General features: G+C 32.6%; 1 protein-coding gene across 3 annotated transcripts in view; it reads right to left on the reverse strand.

The window, feature by feature from the left end:
- Positions 1 to 23490, reverse strand: part of LOC129223908 (protein phosphatase 1 regulatory subunit 7-like) — a 50228-nt gene that overhangs the window by 24546 nt on the left and 2192 nt on the right. For 2 of the 3 annotated variants that reach the window (XM_054858285.1, XM_054858286.1), the window contains exons 2-8: positions 22439 to 22487; positions 12816 to 12874; positions 10871 to 10936; positions 9424 to 9554; positions 9173 to 9335; positions 7330 to 7446; positions 5403 to 5507 (exon numbers count right to left, since the gene is read on the reverse strand). In XM_054858285.1, coding sequence (XP_054714260.1) covers positions 5403 to 5507; positions 7330 to 7446; positions 9173 to 9335; positions 9424 to 9554; positions 10871 to 10936; positions 12816 to 12874; positions 22439 to 22484 — 687 coding nt within the window. In that variant the 5' untranslated portion in view covers positions 22485 to 22487. Of the gene's footprint in view, positions 1 to 5402; positions 5508 to 7329; positions 7447 to 9172; positions 9336 to 9423; positions 9555 to 10870; positions 10937 to 12815; positions 12875 to 22438; positions 22488 to 23230; positions 23291 to 23490 lie in introns of those variants that run through there. The other variant, XM_054858287.1, reaches the window with a different exon arrangement.

Consider the following 23490-nt stretch of genomic DNA (forward strand, 5'->3'; position numbering starts at 1 on the left):
CGGGGAGAGAGACCCCCCCCCCCCCCGAACTCTTTCCTCTAAGTTCACTAAATTTTACTTAAATTTGCGGTTTCCCCTTTTCATCACCGAAGATTTAAGAATTTAAATTCTAAAACGTATTGAGAGAAAGCCTTCGAATTCCCTCTTCTTAAGTCTTCCAAAGATTACCTAAAGCTGAGTTCTGAATGCTTCAGCTTTGAATATTTTTTGGGAAAGGAGAACCCCGAACCCCAAGACGGTCCAAAGTTGCGCTTTTAAGACTCCAGTTTCGGAATTTCGCCTAAAGAGAGCCCCCTCCCTCCCTCCCTCTTGACATTGCCAAAGACAGACTAAAAGATTTAAGACTTCAATTACAAACACTTTTCGGGAGAGGGTCGCAAATGCCCTTTAAGTTAAGTCATTTAAGTATAGCCTCAAATAGTTTTTAATACATCAGCTACAAAACATTTTCATGTTAGAACACCAAAACCATCTCTCATAAATTCACCAAAGATTGCCTAAATTAGTGTTTTTAAGACTCCAGTCTTCGATTCTTTTTTAAAACCCACTTTTACATCATTAGAGACAGCCTAAAACTTTTTGACTTTTAAATTTTTAAGAGTTTGCAGTGGAGAAATATCGAACTACTCCTAGCTTCAAAAATATTTTCAATTCAGTTTTTCGATATTTTATACTGTAACCCGTGAGTAACATCCCCCCCCCTCCTTAGATTGTCCAAGATATCAACGTTTTAAGACCTCAGTATCGTGGGTTAATTTGCGGACAGATTACCCTCTTTGCAAGAGCAGCGTTTTTTCGCAAACTCGTGCTGCCGTTATTTTTCTCCTTTCCTTTCTCTCTCCCCCCTTCCTCCACCCGTATTTCCATTCTACCGAGTGTTCGATTCAATGACATTAGAATTTAGTGATTCCTCAAGTCTGTCAAAAATGCAGGAACGGTTTGCCCATCGGTGTTTCCAACCAGCTTGGAATCCCCCCTCCCGATTATTTCCAAAATTCCCATTTTCATTGAAATCTTCAAAATCCTTGATAGTTTCTGTTTTACCTGGTATGTGGACGTCCTTTGCTGAGGCGAAAATATTTCATCTTGTCAGCAATCACTCTCAAACGGTGATGCAGATTCAACTCTTAAGGCATTTTAAGAGCGTACATAATTTTCATTTATGCGTGTAAAGTTTGCAAAAAAAAAAAAAAAACACAAATGAAAAAACGAAAGGATGATCGAAAATAGCATGAGAAAAGGCTAAATTTTCACTTAGAGCCGATTGCTTCGAAAAATCAGGGAGAATAGCGAGCAACTCCTCGGCCTGCAATGCAGTGAGTTGGAAATAACAAAGCTATACCTAAAAAAAGTCAAACGGCGCGAGCCGAAAAGCCACTCCTCCAAAAGCACGTTGCAAACAAAACAAGCACATGGCGGAAAACAAGAGAGAATGTCGATGTAAATTCGTGGTTACGGAACGGTCCAGTAATATTAAAGCATATTTTTCAAACACTCAATTTTTCTTTTTTCATTCAAAATTAAAAGAAAGTCATTGAACTTCTTTCCGTCCCAACCTCCGTCTCGGAAATTTTGTCAAAACGGAAATCCGTCCTGAGACGGAAGGTCTTGCACCCATGGGACAGACCCCTGTTAACTAATTCCAATACGTTTATCCTTCACTGTTTTTTTTCCTACATTTCTCCATTTGATACATTGCTTCCATACATAGTATTTCCCGCTGGTAAATTTATTGCTAATTGATTCAGAGTGGTTTGATTTTTGGACTGTTTGCATTGTTTATGGGTTTTCTTGGAAAATTTATTAATTAACAGTTTTTTCCTGATGGAATTATATAATAAATTTTGCCTCCAGGTGTCATTTTATCTTTTTTATTTTGTTTAATTTCTATTTTTTGATATTTATACTATCTCCTGTTCCACCGTGTTGCTTTTCTCCGATGACTTTTCATCCAGAAGCTCACACTTCTTTGCATTGAAAAAGGTGTTCCTTGTAACACCGAAACACGTGTCTGCAATATTTTGCAATTTTTGTGCTTTATAACGTTGGATTACTGATTTACCTGACTGTATCAATTTGTTCACCATTAAAGCGCAGAAGTGTTAGTATCTGCTAAATTTTGTTTAAATAAAACATATTTAGTTGTTAAGAATAATTTCCTCATATTTAAGTGATATCCCAATCGTTAGGTAAAAATTTAATATCTATAAGAGCTATGGGGCCGCTACATCTCCTAATGCCAGGGACGATTTTTTCAACCAATCCGCCACTGCATACAGCTAGAATTGCTCAAGACTTCTTATGTTCTTTTGACACTCTTCCTTGGCCAGCCCACTCCCCCGACTTGTCCCCAAAAGAGCATGTATGGAATCAGCTGAAACACCAGATGTCGCTGTGCTACTCTGTGCAAGATTTAGAAGTGGCTGTACAAAATTTGGGCGTCCATCTACCTCAGAACAACATCAGAAGTTTAATTAGCTCAATGTCGGACTGTATTGCGGCAAAAAGTGGTCCAATGTGCTATTGGAGCAGCACGGTATTTATCTCATTTCTTAGTCTGTATTTGTTTAATTGTCTAGATTTTGGGATCAAGTGTATTACTTATCTGTATTATTCTGTACATTAAATTTCACTTCAATCCAATGCTTCTTTCTTGGAGCGCAATTTTCAATGTTACTGAGTGTATAATAGCTAATGATCGAGTAACGCCCAAGTCGTCATCAACAATGAAACTCGTGCCACAGCATGATAATTTGACAATGTGTTTTGGTAATGGTTAAAATGCAGGAAAAGGATTTATTGTGACAAGGCTGAACTGGATCCAGTAACTTCACTGTTTTTCTGGTAAGACTGTGTCATTTAGAGGGAATGAAAAAACAAAAAAGTGGTAATAATGAACGCTATCTACTGGTGTTTAGGGTTTATCCACTAGATTTAGGGTTAAAATTTCAACTATCAAAATAACCTCAAACAGGCAATTGCTTCGTTCAAATGTAAAAGTGGTCTTCACCCATCATATCTTGAAAAGTGATTTTCTAGTACAGAAATAGAGGGCAAAACTGTGGAAAATCTTTAAATATGATTGGCAGGTTGCAGGAGTGCCTACCTAGGGGGTCAGGCCCAGACTGTGCCATTTTTAGGGAGCGTGGTGTTTTAAGGGGTATTTTTCACTTTTTTTTGGGGGGGGTCTTGTTTTTGGTTTTTTTTAACAATATTTAGGGGGTGGGCCCTTGCTCCTGGGGGGGGGGCACCCCTGCTGGTTGTAAAATGTCCTTAGAGGCTACGTTTTCAATTCGAAGCACTAAACTCTAAATTGAGCTATTGAGAGCTTAAGTGGAGAAAGTCGATTATTTTATCATTTGTATTTACAGCATCAGAAATTAATTTAAACCTCAATCCACTTCATGTGAAACAGGTGTAAGTTCAGATTCAACCGTTTGCCAACGGATGCTACAAATTGAAAACGGAACAACAGTAGCGTTTTAGGAAAAAGTGGTTATTAAACCATTTCACTCAAAATCTTTGTTTATTGACTACCACCATTTTTGCTCTTAACGTCTCAATTGCCTTTATTTGTTGAAATTGAAAATCAGAAATACACACAGTAGTTAATGTAAGAAATACATTTTTAACAAATTAGTTCATAAAGACAGCTTTTTGATTTTGGTGGAAAAGATTTTATCGATTACTTAATGCCCTTAAGTAATTTTCAAGTCATGATATCGATCATTTTAAAATGATGATTTGCATCATCACCTTTTTTTTTTTTTCATTTAGTCACAATGTGACTGGTGGAATTTGTAAACATTGCTGTTCTCATCAGATTGCAGTTTTATTGATACATACTCATTTTTTATACTTTTTTCTATCATACAGCTATATTTTTGCCATTAAGATACTTACGATCTTTTCAAGCTGATGCCCATAGCTAGTCAAATAAAATTAAGTATTTCAATTATGGGCACATGTGACCACGATTTTTCGGTCATCTTTACTTAAAATACCATTTAGAATTAAGGCAGTGAGAAGCAAAGTGATGCAAGTGGACATTTTCAAGTTTTGAGTAAAATGACTATAAAGATAAAGTCCTAGGTAGGCTTTCATTGATTTTTTTTTCTAAATCATGCTGTAGAGCAGCACCTACCAGGACTACTAGTGCCATCTCTTGTCCCAAGATAGAGGAGAGGTTCACCTACCACTTGTACTGGTTATCTCCAAATTTTTAATTTCGCCACTTACAACCCTTTGCTTCTCACTGCCTCAATTGATGATAAAACATAAGCTCAATTTAGCAGATGATAAATAAAAAATGCAGCAGTAGAATATTTTCATTTATATTATTTTTGTACTGTTCTTGCTGTTCAGACAAACCTACCAAAAGCAATTAGTCAGTTATCCGTTTCTAATTTTAATATTGCTTGAACTGGTAAGTTGAAATTTGAGTACAATGTATGAAAAATAAGTGTTTTAATATGGTTGAAAACTTTTCTTGTGTCCTTCCTGAAAATAATTGAATTCATCTAGAATGAGCATGACCCATTTTTAGTATGCCTATAACTAAGCAAGAGTGACCAATGACCATAACTGGTTAAACCAGTATATTCCGATTTATGTCGGAAAAAATATATAAATCATAGTGGAAAATTAATAAAAATTTTAGTTATAAAGGATCAATTTCAAAGTTCTACAACAGTGAGAACTGTTTTCCCATGTACTAGAACTGCAATATTACAGTTCAACAACAATCTAAATTCTTTTAAAAAATATATTAATCATACCCCATAACTAGTAATTTACCCTAGTCCGAACTCCACCAAGTCCCAATTTGTTCAGTTTAAAGAATTTCTACTGTATTTCAAGTTTTAAGATTTTTTTTCTTTAAAAAAGTACCACTAGACATTTCTGCATTTATTATTAACTAGATTAGAAAATTGCCCGTCAAGGAATGAGGGGTGAGAATTGCTTCTACATTTGAACAAAGCCATTGCCTGTTTGGTGATATTTTCATAGCTGAAATTGCTACCCTAATTCCACTGGATTAACCCTTAACTCCAGTATATATAGTTCATTGTTGACTATTTTTTCGTTTCTTCATTCTCCTTAAATTAGTTTTACCATTAAAACAGTTAAGTTACCGGATCCAGTTCAGCCTTGTCAAATAAAGCATTTTCGTGCATGTTAAGCATTGCCAAAAAACATTATCAAATGATAAATAACTTACTGAATTTTTAGTGCTTCAACAATGAAATAATACCGTCACACATGCTATTGAGCAAGTTTCATCATTGATGACTTCAGAGCATTACTCGATCAGTAAATTGGCTATTATATATAAAAGGATTCAAAATTTTAAGCATAAAAAGGGTTTAAATATAAATTTTAAACAAATTAAAAAATCTTACATTGCATTGCAATCCTTCCATTTCCTTGACTCCATTATGACTCAAATACAAATGCTCAAGTTTCAAACAACTGTCCAATCCTTCAATCTTTGTAATTCTGTTGCTCTAGAGACAAAAACATGAAAAATGAATATAAAGAAGATAAAAACAACCTGCTACACACTGTTAAAATATTTACCCTATTGGTTTCAATCTGTTGGGCACCACTCTCTAGGGAGGCAAAGTGGTTACCAAAACATCATTTTTGAATATACAAAGAAGAAAAAAAAGGTCTAATTGGGTTGGAAAACAAGAAAGAACAAAATGTCATGCATTTATATTGCTATTGCATTTGAGAATAAGTAGGACCCACTATATATGCTTGAGCACCTGCACTAAAAACAGCAATATATTAATGACAGTAGGTGTGAGAAATTTGCGTTTAAAAGCAAGATCACTCATTGCATTGTTTCACTAAAGTTTTATTTTAAACATCTATTTTTCTGTTAGTTTGTACCACTTGTTAGATATAGATAAGGTATCAAAACTCATACTTTATATTAAAATCAGGGGCACCCTGAACTTAACTTTTCGGGAGGGCGAAAATTCTCAATTTGCCAAATGGAACTCCAAATTTTGCCGAATAGAACTCCAAATTTCGCCGAATAGAATTCCAAATTTTGCCGAATTGTCACACAAAATTTGCCAAATGAGAAAAGTTTCGGGCGGTCACAGTGACCTCCTGTAACCTCCCATCGGGGCGCCAATGATTGCAATATGCAAATAATAACTACGGTTTGATGCAAAAAACCACTTTACATAAAATATGGTAATGTTCTTCAAACCCAAACTGTGGTAATGTTCTTCAAAACCCAAAGTGTAACATTAGGGTATCATTTATGAAATTAGATTAGTATGAAAACTGGAGAGGGCAGAACAATTTCTTCATGAACGAAGAGGGTGTAGGTTAGAGTGGAAGGAAAAGAATCAAAACTCTGCAGATAACTTAGCGGTATTGTGAAAACTTGCGATTCCCAAACACTAATTGGGGCATTCCACAGTATTTTTGACATTTATGTAGAGTCCGTAATGTGACCTTTTTTGCCATAACTTTTTAATTTACTGTTTGATTAGCATATTATTTTATTTTGATCTTTTCCTACCAACACACCAGCTCAAATTAAAATAATTTGCAAATCAAACGGTAAATTAAAAAGTTATGGCAAAAAAGGTCACGTTACGGACTCTACATAAATGTCAAAAATACCGTGGAATGCCCCAATTACTATTCAAAATTTCGTGACTTTGAGTTCATGTTTTCTGCTCTGGGAAGATACTTGAATTTAAGAGATTTTCAGGAAAAAAAATCAAATAAAGAGAATATTTACAAAATATTTTAAATTCCTCAGAACATTTAGCCTTAGTGCAAGAATTTGTAACTTCCTGACACAAATTATAATGCAAAGTTTCATACCTCGGGGTTTCATTCCCAGTGCTCTGGCAAAAAGCCTAAATTTCAGGGGAAAACCCAAAAATGTTTTTATGGTTTAGCTGCAAAAAAGTCCTTCTAATATGATGCTTCTCTTAATCAGTTCAAAATTTTATTCAATGAGCAAATTTTGTTTGAAGCACAGCAATAAATACCCATGTGCCACTTTCATCACATCATTTTTATGAAGCTCTGCTTTTCCCATCACAATTTCTCAGTTTTGTAGAATCACTCATACACATTTTAATAAAATTTAAGCTTTAGCCTATGTTGACCTGAACACAGGTTAAACCAATTGAGATAAATGACTAGAAAAATGAGATATTGATCTACAGATGCCACTTGAACATGTACTGGAGGATAAAAATAAATAAATATACAAACAAATAGAAATAACTAACATCAAGTCAAAACAATTATTCATAACAAATACTGTAGAAAACATCCTAAAATATATACCTGTAAGCTCAAGAGTTCTAGATTTTCCAAAGATTCCAAATTCTGAATTTTTGAAATCTTATTCTTCCCAAGAAATAAATTGGTCAAATTTTTCAATCCCTCTAGATTTTCAATTACCTAGAATATAGCAAGCATGAAAAATTATAAGCCATAATTTTTCAAAGTAAAATTTGGAATGCAATTCTTTTTTTTTTTTTTTTTAATTCACAATACATCAAATTCACAAACAATGTGATTTTCAGACAGCATATTTTAAAGACTTAAAAACTCGCACTACAATGCAATTTGGCTTATGAGATATGGCTACTACAAGAGTTTTTCCATGAGTAACGTCTTTCGTAACTAACATGAACACTTCGCCTGCAACGTAAGATTTTTCAGAAGCACAGCAAGGGTTGTAAGTATCGGATTCATTATTGACTACTAAATATTGGCTTTGCTAATAGACTTTCATGTCGTTAACATCACTAAATGCAGAAATTCTCACACTGTGCTTTTCATTCTAAGTGTGAAAATTATTAAATACAATTGCCACAAAACTGATTTCTTTATCTAAAGCTAGTGAAGATAGGAAGAGAGTTTTTTTCAATTTGAGAAAAATGGTTTGCATTTTAATAGATAGGGGTTGATCTAACTTAGGTCCCTAACCTTTGTTTCACCATAGTTGTTCTTTACAAAAAAGTTGTGGGTAAAATAAGCAAATTTCACCTAACTTCTGATTTAATCTCAATTGTTGAAAAATTGGTTGAAACAAAACAGTAATATTAATATCGTAATTTTAACTCTCTGCCACTCCGGTCAGGTTATAACCACTGATCATTTGGACGCGATTTTAGTTCTGCTAATCAAACATATTAGGGAGTACATACACTCATGGCATAAGAGTTATTTTTATGTGTGGCATTTGCAAAAGATATAAATAAAAATTAATGAATATAACAACAGTTTTGAATGAAAGCTTCTCTGAAGCAAACATGAAATTCAATCAATTTGTTTGCTTATTTTTATTTTATTCATGCCATTAATAGATAATATCAGGACCAATAATGCAGACTGGATTTTTCTCAGAAGCAACTTGTATTGCGAAATACAAACTAGATTGGGCATGAAGTTAAGAAAGATGCCCTTTCAAAAAAAAAAACAAGTTATAGCTGCAACTTTATTATTCTGGTTTAAAAAGCCCCCCCCCCCCCCTATCTCTTTTTAATCAACATACCAAAGGAAAAATTAAAAAAGTTTTTTCATCCAAAATATTTAACTGCAAAATAAACCGACTTCCAAACTATTAAAGAAAAGAATCAAACTACCATTCATATAACTGGAAAATGTTCTAAAACGTTTTTTAAAAAAATCTTTCTTTTAAACACCATGAGAACTATTTTAAAACATAATTTTTGAAGTCCATGCAAAAACTACAGATAACATCATACATAACCATATATCAATTACAAATAAATATAAATGGACCCAAGCTATAGCAGATACCATAGTTCTATAATACTAAAAATCTCATTCCTAATTTTGAATGGTTGATGAAAAATGAGAATGAAATCTAGTTGTACATGATTTTATCTATCGTTTTTGAAACAACTTCAAAAATTATGTTTTAAAGCAGTATCAATGGGGTTTGCAGAATGGAATTATTTTTTACTTTTCAGAGCAATTTCCAATTATATGAATAGTAGTTAGATTCATTTCTTTAATACAGTTTTAAAGCTGGTTCTATTTTGTTCTTCAAAATTTTCTTTTTATAATATATCATGAAAAATTATCTTAGGAATAAAAAAAAAAAACACTTGGCGACCAAATAATTTTTTAATTTATTTAAAAACTCAATACTCACCCTTATTTTATTTGCACCCAACTCCAACATTTCCAAACTTTCTAAATGATTTAAATTTTCTATTTTAGTGATTTTGTTGTTCACTAAAAACAACTTCCTTAAATTTACTAAATTACTTAAATTTTCAATTTTAGTAATTCTGTTAAATGAAATATCCAGAATTCTAGAAGAAAAAAAAAAGAAGAAAAAATTACATTGCATATTCAATGGGGAAAATGCTAAATAGACATCAAAACTAAACAGATACTTACTCTAGATTCACTAATACATCAAGATTTTCAATTTTTGTTATCTGATTATCATATAATTCCAGCTCCCTTAAAGTAGTAAGCATGGTAAGATTTTCAATCTTTTTTATTAAGTTATTTCTCAAGCAAAGGGTCTATAAAAGAAAAGAGAATGAGTGGAATATTTGCACAAAAGACAGATAAAATGGGATAAAATAAAATAGTTTTAGAAATATATTTCTTGAACAGCTATTTTTATAACAATCCTTGAAATGCTGAAAATTTTTCTATAATGTGAGGATCAATTGAAAGAAATCATTAAATACAAATGTGATGACCAGCAACAGGCTCTGGGTCCAGCTGGGCTGGCCTTAGTCAGTTTATTAGTCCCCAATGAAGATCAATGGCTCTCTTAAAGCTATCCACTCTCATGCTCATTACTGCCTCTTCTGGTAAGCTGTTCCAAGTGCCCACGATCCTAGTAAAGTAGTAGCTTTTTCTAATTACCAGATTAGCTTGAGATTTGAATAGCTTAAAACAATGATCCCTCGTCCTGCTTTCCATGCAAAAATTTAAGCTATTAATGATCAAGTACAAATGAAAGATATTGTTTATGACCAAACAATTTAGATGAGGGAGTCAGAAGGTTCATATAAATTGAAATGTAATTCACTTTTGATGGCAATCAGTGGCAGCAATTGCTTTTTATGGTTTATTTATTTATTTATGGTTCATTTATTACTATAAAAGCAGAAATGTCAATATTTTCTGAACATAGTTTTTTACTTTGCATATATCTGTTTACGAAACAGGATTTAGCACAAGAATAATTTTAGTTTATGTATTAATTGTTTAGATATTAGAAAATCAATTGTTTTACTTAAAGAAGCCATACTTGTTCAATGAAATACGAAATTATTGCCAAGTGTTTGTGAGTCTCAAAATACTTTGGGGTGAATAATGTAAGTCTAATTCATGTCTAAGTATTTCTTCGGGGAAAGTTACTTATGTACAAAATTCATCAAAATCTTAATATAAACATAAGTTGTTAGATAAACATTAATTACCACTCACCTGCTCTCAAAGCCAGCCCTGTAGCAAAATTTTGTACTTTCTCTCTCTCTTCATTTTTTGCTGCTCCTAAAAGTCCTACGGGTTTTAGTTGCCCCCTCCCCCCACCCACCCACTTTTTAGTCCCAATTGATGCCTCTGATGGCAATTATGCAGACCAAAGCTCAACCGGAGTACAGAATGGATTTCAAAGGAATCCTGCACAACGATTATTGCATTTTTGTGAAAATTATAATCCTAGCATTTTTCCCAACTAATTAGCTTGCATTTTAGAAGCTGAAGCCTTCAACCCATAACTGACAAGCTGATTTTAAGGCACAAAATGAAATTTAAAAAAGTCTGCCAAATAAGCTGGGAGATACCGATACAGGAGAAAACATTTGCATTGGAAATTACTTACTTCAACAGATGTTAAATGATCAAAATTTTCAATTCTTTTAATTCTGCAGTGAGTCAGATCAATGTCCTAAATCACACAAAAGAAAACAAATTAATACTTCATCAATACAGTAGGATTTCCTGAAGCAATGCTGATGTTATAAATTAACTATTGAGAAATAATGTATAAAAACTTTAAAGTACGAGCAAAATGCAATGATAATAGAGATTAAAATAGTGTATAATTAAGTATCAATTACTGTTAAACATTACAGTATAAAATGTAATAGAGATAAGTCAAAAAGAAAAAATGTTTCAGATTGCAATCGGCAAAATATTAACATTGTAGAAATAATTATGCATACTTTAGCAAAAATTTCTTGTAACAAAACTTAAAACCACATAGATATGTTTCAAAGAAAAATTATAAAAGAAATAATAAACAAATAAAACTATAAAATCAAGCTAGAAATAAACAATGCAATATTAATTACAGAAATCTGGTGAAAACTTATAGGGGAGAAGGAAGTACCATTTAATCAACTCAATTCTCCCAAGTTTAAAAAAAAAATTAAATTGTGAAAAAACAGTTTAATCCCAGCACTATGGTCCATTTCCGGAGACAATTTGAAGCAATTAGCAACAAAATTTCCCTATTCATGTCAATCAAGCAGTTTTAAAACTTAAAAGTGCTGGATTTGTTTAAGTGCTAACTAATACGTATTGATATTCATTGCATCGTGAAAATTAATTAAATAAAAATAAATAGCATATTTTTGAAAGAAAAAAAAATTATGCAAATTTGTCAAAAAAGAAAAAAAAGGCTACTAGGCTAGATTTAAAAAAAAAAACATTATAAACATCTAGTTGTAGGGCACATTTCGACATTGCTTTGGGGGCACATTTGGACAGTCTAAATATGCCCCTAATGTTCTATATCTATAAGCAATTACACAAAATTGAAGAAAAAAGGTGCTTAAAATAATTTTTAAATGAAAAAGACTTATTACTTTCATTCTTTGGTGCTACTTTACTTTCAACGAGTAAAGTTTTTTGGACAGAAGTATACAGTCTTTGCAAGTTAAAAAGGAAAAATGTCTAGGTAACCTTACAAAGCGTTTTTAAACAGGTAAAACATTGCTGGTCCTATGTCTAAGCCAGAATGCTAGTATTAACCTACGCAAAAGCTTTAAATAAAGTTTTCAACCCCGTAAAGAAATAATAAATGGTATCAACAGATCAAGGAAGACAAATAACAATGTGGAGCAACGTGTAAACATTTTTTTTTCTTTTCAAAACCAAACAATAAAAGTTAAGCCAGGGCCCATTAACACAGAAAATATTTATGCATTTTTAAAAAGTTGCTTAGATATCATGACAAGATACAAGTTTATTCCAAGCAGATTTTTAAATTTTGATATGCCAGAAATCTCAACATTCCTGTCCAGTCTAAAAATTATTTCTGAAAGTGGCAAAAAACAGTTGAGTCAAGCAGTATTTGCGAGAATGAAGAGATTTTCCAATTAAGTGCATTTAAGTCCCTTGTTTTTGCCATTTTAAATCATTAATATTGCTTCATTTACAGAGTTCAAGTGTGTCCAAATTGGTGTCTCAAATTGGGAAAATAAAATGAAAAAGGTTGGATTTTTTACAAAACAAAAAAACATTGTCATTTGGCACCTTCTCCCCTACATGTATTGTGCAATAATTTTACCAATGGATAATATTTTTTAGCATTTAAAATAAATTTTCAAACAGTGAATGAGAAACACTGTTGGGAGTCTTAAAAGATTTTGGTAATGAACCCTTTGCAACAAATCACCATTAAACAACTATTGCTTGGGCAAAATCGTAAATAGCCCCATTTATACAAATACTGCTGGTATAATTAAACATTTATATAATTTAAATTGTATTCACTGTTTTTCCATGCTTTATGTTAAATATTAGCTAACATAAATACATACTACTTCATCTGCATCCAAATTTCTGGAAACTTCTTCTCCTTCATCCATTTTTTCTTCATCTGCATAGGAGATAACAAGAGAAAAATAATGAAATAATTTTTAAAACTGAGTCATGTGAATGATTATTTGAAAATTAAGACAGAAGGGGGAAAGGAGGAATTAAGCAAAATTTTACTTTTATTTATAACAGAAAATCATTAACATAGACTATCACCTTCCTTTTATTTTAATATATACAGTCGAACCTCATTATTACAACACCTTTGGGACTGTCAACAAAGTGTCGTCACAGCCGGAGCGATGACATAACCAGAATAGCTTAAAAAATTCATAATCAAACATTAGTTAACCATAAAATTAGATTTAATGAAGAAATTAATACTGCTTATGTTTTTAATTAGATTTAACTAATGTAAATTTGAATTATTGGTGAATATAACAAAAATTATTTTTAAAAAAAAACCTTCACTTATTATTATTATTTATTTATTTTTCAATTCGACAATACTTTTCAATAAAAGGTTTGATAAATTTTTGAATAACATTTATCACACTTCTTCTTCCACGAAACTACCAGCAAGAAAGAAACCAATTCAAAAGTCTTCCCTTTTGTCCGCAATTTGATTAGATTTTGACGGCTAAGCCCCACCTTTCGAAAGTGAAAAAACACTTTCTAATTCTTTTATCCACTTTAAGAGTTGTGTGTCCCTTTTCAATCTAATGAGGAGCCCCTTATCTCTTTTACTCTCATGGGCAAAGTTCGTTATGACCACCTACAGCTTGAGGTAGCTATGGTCTTTCTCTTCTCTTGCTGTTTCACTCATCCAGTATTACAATCCACCAGTTTTGAATTCCTTTCTATTGTCCCTCTTGTCAAAGCCTGAAACCAGTACCTTTCAGAACTAATCTACTCACCTCCAGGGCTGATGCCAGGGGGGGGGTGCTACCCCCCCCCCCCCCCCCAATTTTTCAGAAGTGGGGCCCACAATTTCATTTTAGCGATGCAACAAACAAAGAAAGAGGCAAACTCTTTGTTGTTTAAAAAAATTTTAATAGTAATTATAAATGAACAATTGAAATAATAGTGACAAAAAGTATCTTTTCTGTAAAATTTGAAAAGAAAATATAATTTATCTTAAAATACAATTTAGGAACATCCATGATTCCCTTTCATTGAGATTATCAAAGTAAGGCCCACGGAAATATGCGCTTCAAACATTTTTTAACGCAAGAAAAAAAAATGTCCAGTGAACTATTCACTAGGCCGCATAGTGGGTATGTCTGTTTAATCGGAAACTATGGGCCCGGCTCAAATTTAAAGTATTGTGCATAGAGTAAAATTAGCATAATGGGAGGGAGGACATGCGACAAAACGTGCACATTTTGTCACTTGGTGACCATACAAAACCATGCTTCATGAACCTTGAGTTAAAAAAAAAAGATAAATAAATAGGATAGCTTCATAGGGCAGGGGCAGCCAAAACATTCCCATATGATGTAATTTTTTTTTTTGATGAAAAATATTGTCCTGAAAATCGATGCTAAGTGGAGAAAAATGCATAGGTCGCCAAAATATACTTGAAACAGAGAGAGGGGAGAAAAAACACTTTAATGCTAAGAGAGATTCAAAGTATTGTGATGAATACTCACACCAGGAGTTATCAATGTTTGAACGTAAAAATCCTAAGTAAATCAAAGCTTGATCAAGAGATGTAGGAGGCACATTTAAAATAAAATGAAGTGGAATAAATAAGACGTAAGGTATCACAGAAAATTATCACATGCGTTCAAAATGTTAAAAGTTCTTTTTCTGGGGCCGCAGACGCTTGTATTTCAAGAAAACAAAAATATTAGCTGGAAATTGAGATTTTTTACTATGGGAAGTTCAAGCAAATAATTGTGTTTGGGCAAAGGAAAAGGGAAGACAGTATTACCACAACATATTAATCTTTAATTAAAATTGAAAATGAAGATAAGGACGTAGCCAAACTGAGGGTAGAGTGGATAACTCCAAATCTTTTTTTTTTTTTTTACACCCCAAAGCTGGCCTAGAAGTGAGTTTTTAAAACTTCGGTTTTGAAAAAATCCGAGAAAACTTTCTCAAACCCCATCCTTTGTCCTAACATCCTTAAAGATGGCCAACACATGAGTATTAGAGGGTCATTCCGTGTCAGATCATCACACGGTTTAGGACGGACCGTCACAGAACTGGATGAAACTTGGTACATGAAGAGATTTAGCCCAGTTATGAATGAAAATGCCAAAAAAAAAATTTTCTCTCACCTCATTCAAAAGTTATTAAATATTAATTATTCAAATTTTCATCAAAAAATGCTACACTTTGAGACGGTTAAATCTCATTTTCTCAGAAACTATAACAGATACAAGCTTGAAATTGGTCTTGTTTTGAAGCTCTTTTAATGTGCTTTAATTTGATGTGCAACTTGATAAAATCAAAAAATAATAATTTTAAAATTTAATTAAATTAAATTTTAAAATTTTAATTTCTTAAAAATGGACAAATTTAAAATTCTGAAAAAATTCACAAAATTACTTTGCGTTATCCTCTAGCATATTACCAAGTTTCATAATGGGATCTTAATGGGATCAGATGATACAGGGAGGACAAGTTTTACATATATCAAAGTTTCTGCATTTTGGACAAAATACCTTTCTGATGGATTACTCAAATATTATTCTAAGTTATTAAATTAGCACAGGAAACTATAAATGAACTGCTAATAGTAATGTAAAACCTTCTAATGTCTTACACCTACTTTAAAATTGAATGAAATTAAAATAATAATGGAAAAAAATAAATAAAACTCACACTAACTCTTTTTTTTTTAAAAAAAGAGAACGTCAGCATTGTCCTACATTTGTCGGAGTTTTTTACTCTCTAAGCTGCAAAATATTTACAATATTGTTCTTTTCTTCAGCTGGTAGAGTATATGTCCTCCCTGTTGGCGTGATGGGATTTACTTTACAAATAATGTCCGACCACAGACACCAGAAAGAATCCCTCTATCCCCCCCCCCATTTTTTGTGGAAGGATCATTTTGCAATCCCAAATATACCCTCCCCCTCCCCTCTCCTAAAAATTTTCAGATCATCTTCATCCCTTCACCCCCCCCCCCCAAGTAAATAAATAAAAATGAACATTTTATGCTCTATTTGGCAAGCATTTCTAGAGGTTTAGTTTCCCTCTTCATGTGCTGGTTTTCTTTTCTAAAAAAAGACAACAAGAAGAAAAGAAAACACTATGACTTAAACAAAACAAAAAAAAAAAAAGGATCTTGCAAAAAAAAAATAGTTTCAGTTTTATTCCTTCCAAAAGTCTAGACGCCTTTTGATGCAAGGGCACTTTTCTTTTTGTTCAGTTCATATGTGTTACAAAAGAAGTTCATGTGAGTGTACTGCTTTTGATTATTTTTGGAAGTGGTTTTGGTAACTTAAGGTGCAAAATCCATTCTTTCAAAAAAATATTGTCGCCCCCATGCCATAAAATTATGACAGGCTTTTATTAATTCATTTCTCCCTTTTCTTCAATATTAATAGTAACTATTATTTACTTATTTATTTTGTGTACTCTAAAATTAATATTGCTACAAACAATTATTTTGGCAAGTTTTACAAAAACAAAATTTGATTATAACCTCCCTCCCCCCTTTTTTTGGAATTAGTAAGTTATCTTTTGAAACTAAGGGGGGGGGGGTGCTTTTGAGATTTTATGGTACTGCTAACTGAACTCCACAAGCAAAAACATGAAACATGTTGACAAATTGGTCAATCCCAAACCAGTGACAGGTGGAGAAAAAAGTAGTGAGGCAGAACGAACTATTGGATCTCATTCTCAATAGCCACCCCCAGTCTGTTTCATTTTGTTAGCAAAGGGGGTGAAAAAGGTAGCTTACTGTTTCAGATCTGAATTTGTAGTGGATGATTTTAAGTTCACATCCCCAGAGAAAATATATTTTTTTCCCCTTTCTTCCTTCCTTTTTTAAAATTTTATTTCTTTTTAATTTATTTTTCTCAATAACATGAGATTTAGATGATTAATATTTTTATTAATGAGTTATTTTTCAGGAACAAATTGTACTAAGAAAAACTTCATTTCTAGTAGACAGTTCTGCATAAAAAAGTGAACATGTATGAAGCATATTTATTTATTTTTTTGCACATAAAATAATAACTATTCAGCACAATAACCCATATTTTGGCAGATATTTGAAACTTGTCCTCCCTGTATCAACTGATCCCATTAAGATCCCAATATGAAACTTGGTGAGATGTGAGATGATAACACAAAGTAATTTTGTGATTTTTTTCAAAATTTTAAAATTGTCCGTTTTTGAGAAATTTAAATTTTAAAATTTATTTAAATTTAATTTTAAATTAAAAAATTTTGAATTTTATTAAGTTGCATATCAAATTGAAGCAGATTAAAAGAGCTTTAAAACAAGACCAATATCAGGCTTGTATCTTTTATAGTTTCTGAGAAAACAAGGATTAACAGTCTCAAAGTGTAGCATTTTTTAACAAAAATTTGAATAATCAATAATTAATAACTGCTAAATGAGGAGAAAGAAAAATTTTTTTTTAGCGTTTTCATTCATAACTAGGTTAAATCTCTTGATGTACCAAGTTTCATCCAGATCTGTGACGGTGCGTCCTAAAATTGCTCCAAATTGTGTTGATTTGACGTGGAATGACTCTAGAACAGGTCTCCCGAACTTGTCCTCCTCCTAATATTAAAGAAGATCCACAAAAATTTCATTGTAAGGCTTTAATTCAGAAAATTTTTCGCAGGAGATCTCCCAAACTCCCTAGCCCACCCCTCTAACAGTTTTGAAAATCACCTACGATTGCGTTAATTGAATTTCAATTTTAAAAATGTAGGGTGGACTCTGAATCTCTCCATCCATTAACATTACCAAAAATATTCTAAAACTGCGTTTTCTACAGATCGAAAATTTTCCGAGAGAATGCCCTCCTCTCTCTCTCTTGCCAACATCATCGGAGACCCCTTGAATCTCGCTTTCAGTGCTTTAATTACGAAACATTTCGGTGCACGAGCCCCTTCAAACCCCCCCCCCTTCCCTTCAAGGTTGGCTTAAATTACATTTTCCGAGCTTTAATTTCAAGAAACTGGGGTGCACTCAATTTTAATAAAAAAGCCTACAGCCGCGGTTTTAAGGCTTCAATTTCAAAAAATTTCGGGGGGATGGCCCCCGCGTCTTTCTTCTCCTTACTATCACCACAGATCGTCTAAAACTGCATTTTTCAAACTACCAGACCCCCCTTCATCTCTCACACTCAGAAATAATTCACAATTCAGTGCTTGAAGTTTCAAAATTTATCGGAGGGATGACCCCGAGTCTTTTCCTTCCTTAACATCACCATAGATCGTCTAAAACCACGTTTCTCAAATAACAATCTTGAAAATTTTCCTTCCTTTCCAGCTTAAATTTCTTCTGAAACTGCGTTTTTATATCTTCAATTTTGAAAAAATGCCAGGAGGAAGCCCTCGGATACCCCTATTTCCGACTAAATATTATCCTTCGGATTTAATTTATATTGCTAGTGCTAAGGTCTAGTATCAGGCCTGCTAAACCAGAAGCTAAAACTTCTCTCTCTATATATATATTGGAACATGCGTTTGAAACAATTAAGGGGCCGCCAAATGCGCACCCCCCTCCCCCAGATTTTTGACTTAGTGACGGCCCTGCTCGCTCCCCACCATTCTCAAGGTGCCATACCTGGTCAAATCTCTTGTCAGAGTCCGAAGTTCCTACAACAAACATTTCCAGATGTCTTCATTATTTTACTGAACATTTTTCAATTGCAAAGAAATATTTGATCCAGTCTGCGCAGCTCAAAGCGTGAAAAAAACAAACCGTAGTTGCATGAAAAAACTGTTGTAAAATCTGGAGCCACTTAACATTAAAATTATATGGCATAAGTTCGTAACTTTGAAAAAGTGACGTGGCATCTGGGAGTGTCGTAAAATCCGGGTGTCGCGATAACGAGGTTATATATAATACAAAGAAGCCTTAATAAGGTGTAGATATTGTTTTCAAACACACATGTACTGTACATTCTTGAAAATGTTTTCTAATGTAAGTCAAAAATTTCAGAAAAGGAATGTTTCCCCTCTTTTATTGGGGCTGTGTTAGAGGCTTTACCTTTTGCAGACCTAGTGCAATTCCCCGACAAAGCATCCATTATTTCAAATAGCAAACGATCGCTAGATACTATAACTATGAGAATTTTGAGGCCCACTCTCTGATAAGAAAATGCACCAAAAATTTTATTTTTGTCAAGAGTACTCAAAGCTAAACAACTACTTAAGGGATCTTTAACTTGCCAAATAATCATATGACAATCATGCTATTGATTTTCTGCATTGATTTTCTGAATCTTGAGAATCCAGACTTGAGCCAGGTTTGAACATATGCCTATGAGCAAAAGAGGGCAATGCTAAATCACTACACCACTCTGTCAACCAGAAAGGGAGTGTATATTCCCTTCCCCCCATTATATACTTATACTAGAAATAAAGATTTAGCTTTGTGTGTAGTAGATTTTCCACAATATCTTTTACCCAATTAATGTTGTATAACTAATATTAATTTTGCTCCAGTTTTTTGAAAAAAAAAAAATTATGAATAACTAATTTTCTAAAATTTATTTATTTAATGAATCTCATTACAACATGCATTTCATATTTAAAGAACTAAATTGTTTTGCAATATAATAAATGGGTACTACAAAAATGCAGATTCTGTCTAAACTTAGGGACCATTCCATAAATTGGTTACATGAGAAGAAATACATCATTACTTTAATGAACAGAATTAACTGGATTTTGTTATTGATGTGGGGGAGGAGGAGACTGGGAGTTTCAATAAAACTATTTATAACCCAATACAGCCCCATTTGTGCATGAAAAACGCAGGTGGGCAGGCTTTAACAAAAGGAAAAACAGTCTCAATTTTAACCAAAATTTATTGATTTTGTTCTTGTTGATTTGTCATACCCAACTGAAGTCCCTTTTCTCAAGTGTTCAACAACAATTTGCTCCATTCTATTCAGGCTTGCAAACACAACCTGGTGGTTGTTTTTTGAGAATTTTCTTAAAATAAAACCTATAGCTTTAAGTCCTCGATGATGAAGTTAAACTTAGCCTTTATGCAGGGGTCTGTCCAGGATTTTTCACAGGGTCCATTTTTTGTGAAAAATCAAATAATTTTGCGAAAAAAGAATTAATTTTGTGAAAAATCAAAAAATTTCGCAAAAAAAAAAAATGTTAAAACGAAATTTTAGAATTTAGAGATGGCACAAACTGCATCAATTAAACTTAAAGTTGAGTGTTTTCCTCTTCTATGGCGAGAAAATCATTCTGGATTTTTTTTCTGATATTTGGCGGGGGGGGGGGGGGGGGGGGGGCATCGCTCTTTCAAGTATCAATATTTATCTACCATTCTGCATTATGTTAAATTTTACACTAGATATATTTCTGTACAATATTTAAAATAATTGTAACAAAAATATAAATAAATAAAACAAAATTCAGAATAGGGTTCAGCATTCAACTTTTTGACCCAAGACACTCTTAAAAAGCACAGAATTTCGTTTAAAACTTATAAATTCCATGATTTTAACAAAAATAAAAAGATATTTCAATTGTTTACCTCTTAACAAAGCGTAATAATCATCAAAAATTCGAAAAATCGGATTCCCATAGCGGATGCAAAGAGATCGCAATTCTCAAAGTGAAGGCATCAAAAGTATAAAAACGGCTTGTAAAAGAAATGTTTTTGATAAAATTATTTTAAAATTGCATTTTAGAGTCCTATGTTAAACATACCATTAATATCTGTGGACAGTATTCAGCATTTTAATTTTTGACTCGTAACAGAAAATGGAATTTTGCTTTAAAAACTTGAAATGAGAGTTATAAATACAATACAAATACAAATGTGACGACCAGCAACAGGCTCTGGGCCCAGCTAGGCTGGTCCTAGTTAATTAATTAGACCCCAATGAAGATCACTGGCCCTCTTAAAGCTATCCACCCCCTTGCTCATTACCGTCTCTTCCGGTAAGCTATTCCAAGTGCCCACGACCCTGCTAAAGTAGTAGTTTTTCCTGATTTCCAAGTTAGCCTGAGATTTAAATAGCTTAAAACAATGACCCCTTGTCCTGCTTTCCCCACAAAAATTTAATCCATTTACATCTTTCATTTTGATAAATTTAAATAACTGAATCATGTCCCCTCTGACTCTCCTTTGCTCCAGGCTATACATGTTAAGCCTATTAAGTCTGGTATCATAATCTAAATCTGAGAGTCCCCTTACTAATTTAGTTACCCTTCTTTGAACCCTTTCCAATACAAAAATATCTTTCTTCAGATAAGGCGACCAAAACTGAACAGCGTACTCCAAATGAGGTCTTACTAAACTCCTATATAAAGGCAGAAGAACTTTCTTAGATTTGTTTGAAATATATTAGTTCTAACAGAAATAAAGAGACTTTTTTTATTTGAATCCTAATAAAGCGAAGTTAGCTTGAAAAAAGAACAAAATATGATTCTCATATCGGATGTTAAAAGATTGCATTTTTCAAAATGTAGACATCTAAAGAAAAAAAACGGTAATTAAAAGAGTTTATTTAAAGTTAATCATCCTTGTGTGTTAGCATCGAAAAATCAAAACCCATATAATTTTCTCCCAAAATAACAATTAAACATCGCACCGCACCCGTAAAAACGCAAATATTGACAAGCGGACAAAATGATGAGAATATTTTCTAATCAAGTCATTATAAAGGTTCAACGCCAGACACTAAGTGGTGATAGTTTTGAAGTTGGTAACCCTATCTGAAGCGATCATATTTTTTCCTCACCCTTACTATCCCTTTGCAGTTCTAAGTTCATTTCGCAGATATATATTATTATTGTTTATTAAATCATGAGCAGGGAAAAGTGCTTACCAATGCCTTTTCAGAAAAGTTTACAACAACACCGCTGCTAATTAGCTGTGATAAAACAAACAACCATTATATTTATTTGGCAGTAGCAATTATTTATCGCTTGCAGGAGCATCTCAAGAGTGCCGATTTTTTCTTTTCTTTTTTTTTTTTTTCAAAATTAGCCGATTTTGTATAAGCTGATCCCTCTAATTTAACTTAAAAAAAGGTTCCAAAAATGATCGGTTTATACACAGAAATATGTATTATTTTGCTTTCAAATTTGCTCTTTCAATAAACAATTTGTGACAGATCCGATCTTGTTTATCAGAATTTTGTGAAGGGTCCGTTTTGTTTGATTGGGATTTTGTGAAAGGTCCATTTTGGTTGATCGGATTTTTGTGAAGGGTTCGTTAACGGACCCAAATATCCTCTTGCCAGACCCCTGCTTTATGTCTAGAAAAATATTGTACAACAGTCAGCCAATAGACGTAACTATAGTTATAGCAATTTATAGCATTTTGTACAAATGATTTTCTTTCCTCTATGAAATTCAAATTTTGCTTGCAAAGATTTAAAAAAAAAACCTTCAATCAGTATTTTAAATAAAAAAAATTATTAAATACAAAATAAAATTAAGAATTTATTCGTACCATCTTCACTTTCATCGGTGTCAATATTATGTTCTTCGCCCGACATGATCTAAAATGCAGAATAAAGAACTATATTAATTAAAGTAGGTTACTTGATATTTTCAAAAAACACCATAAACAAATAAATAAAATGCTTAGTAAACTTTGTTAATTAACTTACACTCTTCAGCTTTTACATATAAATGAGCATGGCTTTGTTGTTTTCCAATAAAATTGGTATTGAGTAAACACCCCTTGCACGGGTCACGTTGGACCAGTCTGAGTTATTTCAATACTATCGATGTATTTTACTTTGATTTAGGACCAACAAATAGCACCTATGGTCCTACAAACCCTATAATGAAATCACATGGTACAGTTAAATTGAACAAATTTTATTTCAGAAAGTGTTATTTCCGTAGTGCTGAGTAATTTTCAGAAACCTGCACCTTTTTTTTAAACAGCTTTCATCAATATAAATAAGTAGTAAATAAATTAAACTCCGCCCTTAAATTAAGTTCTTTCAGGTCACAATTACTTGCAGTTTTATTTATTTATTTTTGTCACCAAGGAAAAAAAAATGACAGCATCTTTTCAGACCAAGAACAAGGGGTATGCTGGTCCACTTTTTCTAGGGTAGGTTTGTACCAGACCAACCTACCCCAAGAAATTTAAAATCTTTTTTTTTGTCTCAAAAATCTCAATAATTATAACATTTTCCCAATTGTTTGAATATTTCATTTTATGTTACACATGTTTGGAAATAATAATAAAAAAACTTAGGAGAAAAGCAAAGGTATATTTCATACTTACAGTGGACGCTCGTATTACAGGGGTTTATTTTACGTGGTTTAAGATTTGACACCTTTCTTTTCTTTCACGTAGAATAGTTTTGGTTTTACGCGGATGCGGCAGTGCCAACCAGATAAAATTTTCCCCTCTTAAAATGCAAACTTCTGAAATTGCAGATTACACATAATAAAACAGTATTTTGACATTCTAATAACCTAGCTTGGCCTACTAGAGACATTTATGCGATTGTCTGTTGATTCCAGATCCAGAAGTAAAGTTAT

The sequence above is a fragment of the Uloborus diversus genome, chromosome 6 (assembly GCF_026930045.1).
Source record: "Uloborus diversus isolate 005 chromosome 6, Udiv.v.3.1, whole genome shotgun sequence".
Lineage (NCBI taxonomy): Eukaryota > Metazoa > Arthropoda > Arachnida > Araneae > Uloboridae > Uloborus > Uloborus diversus.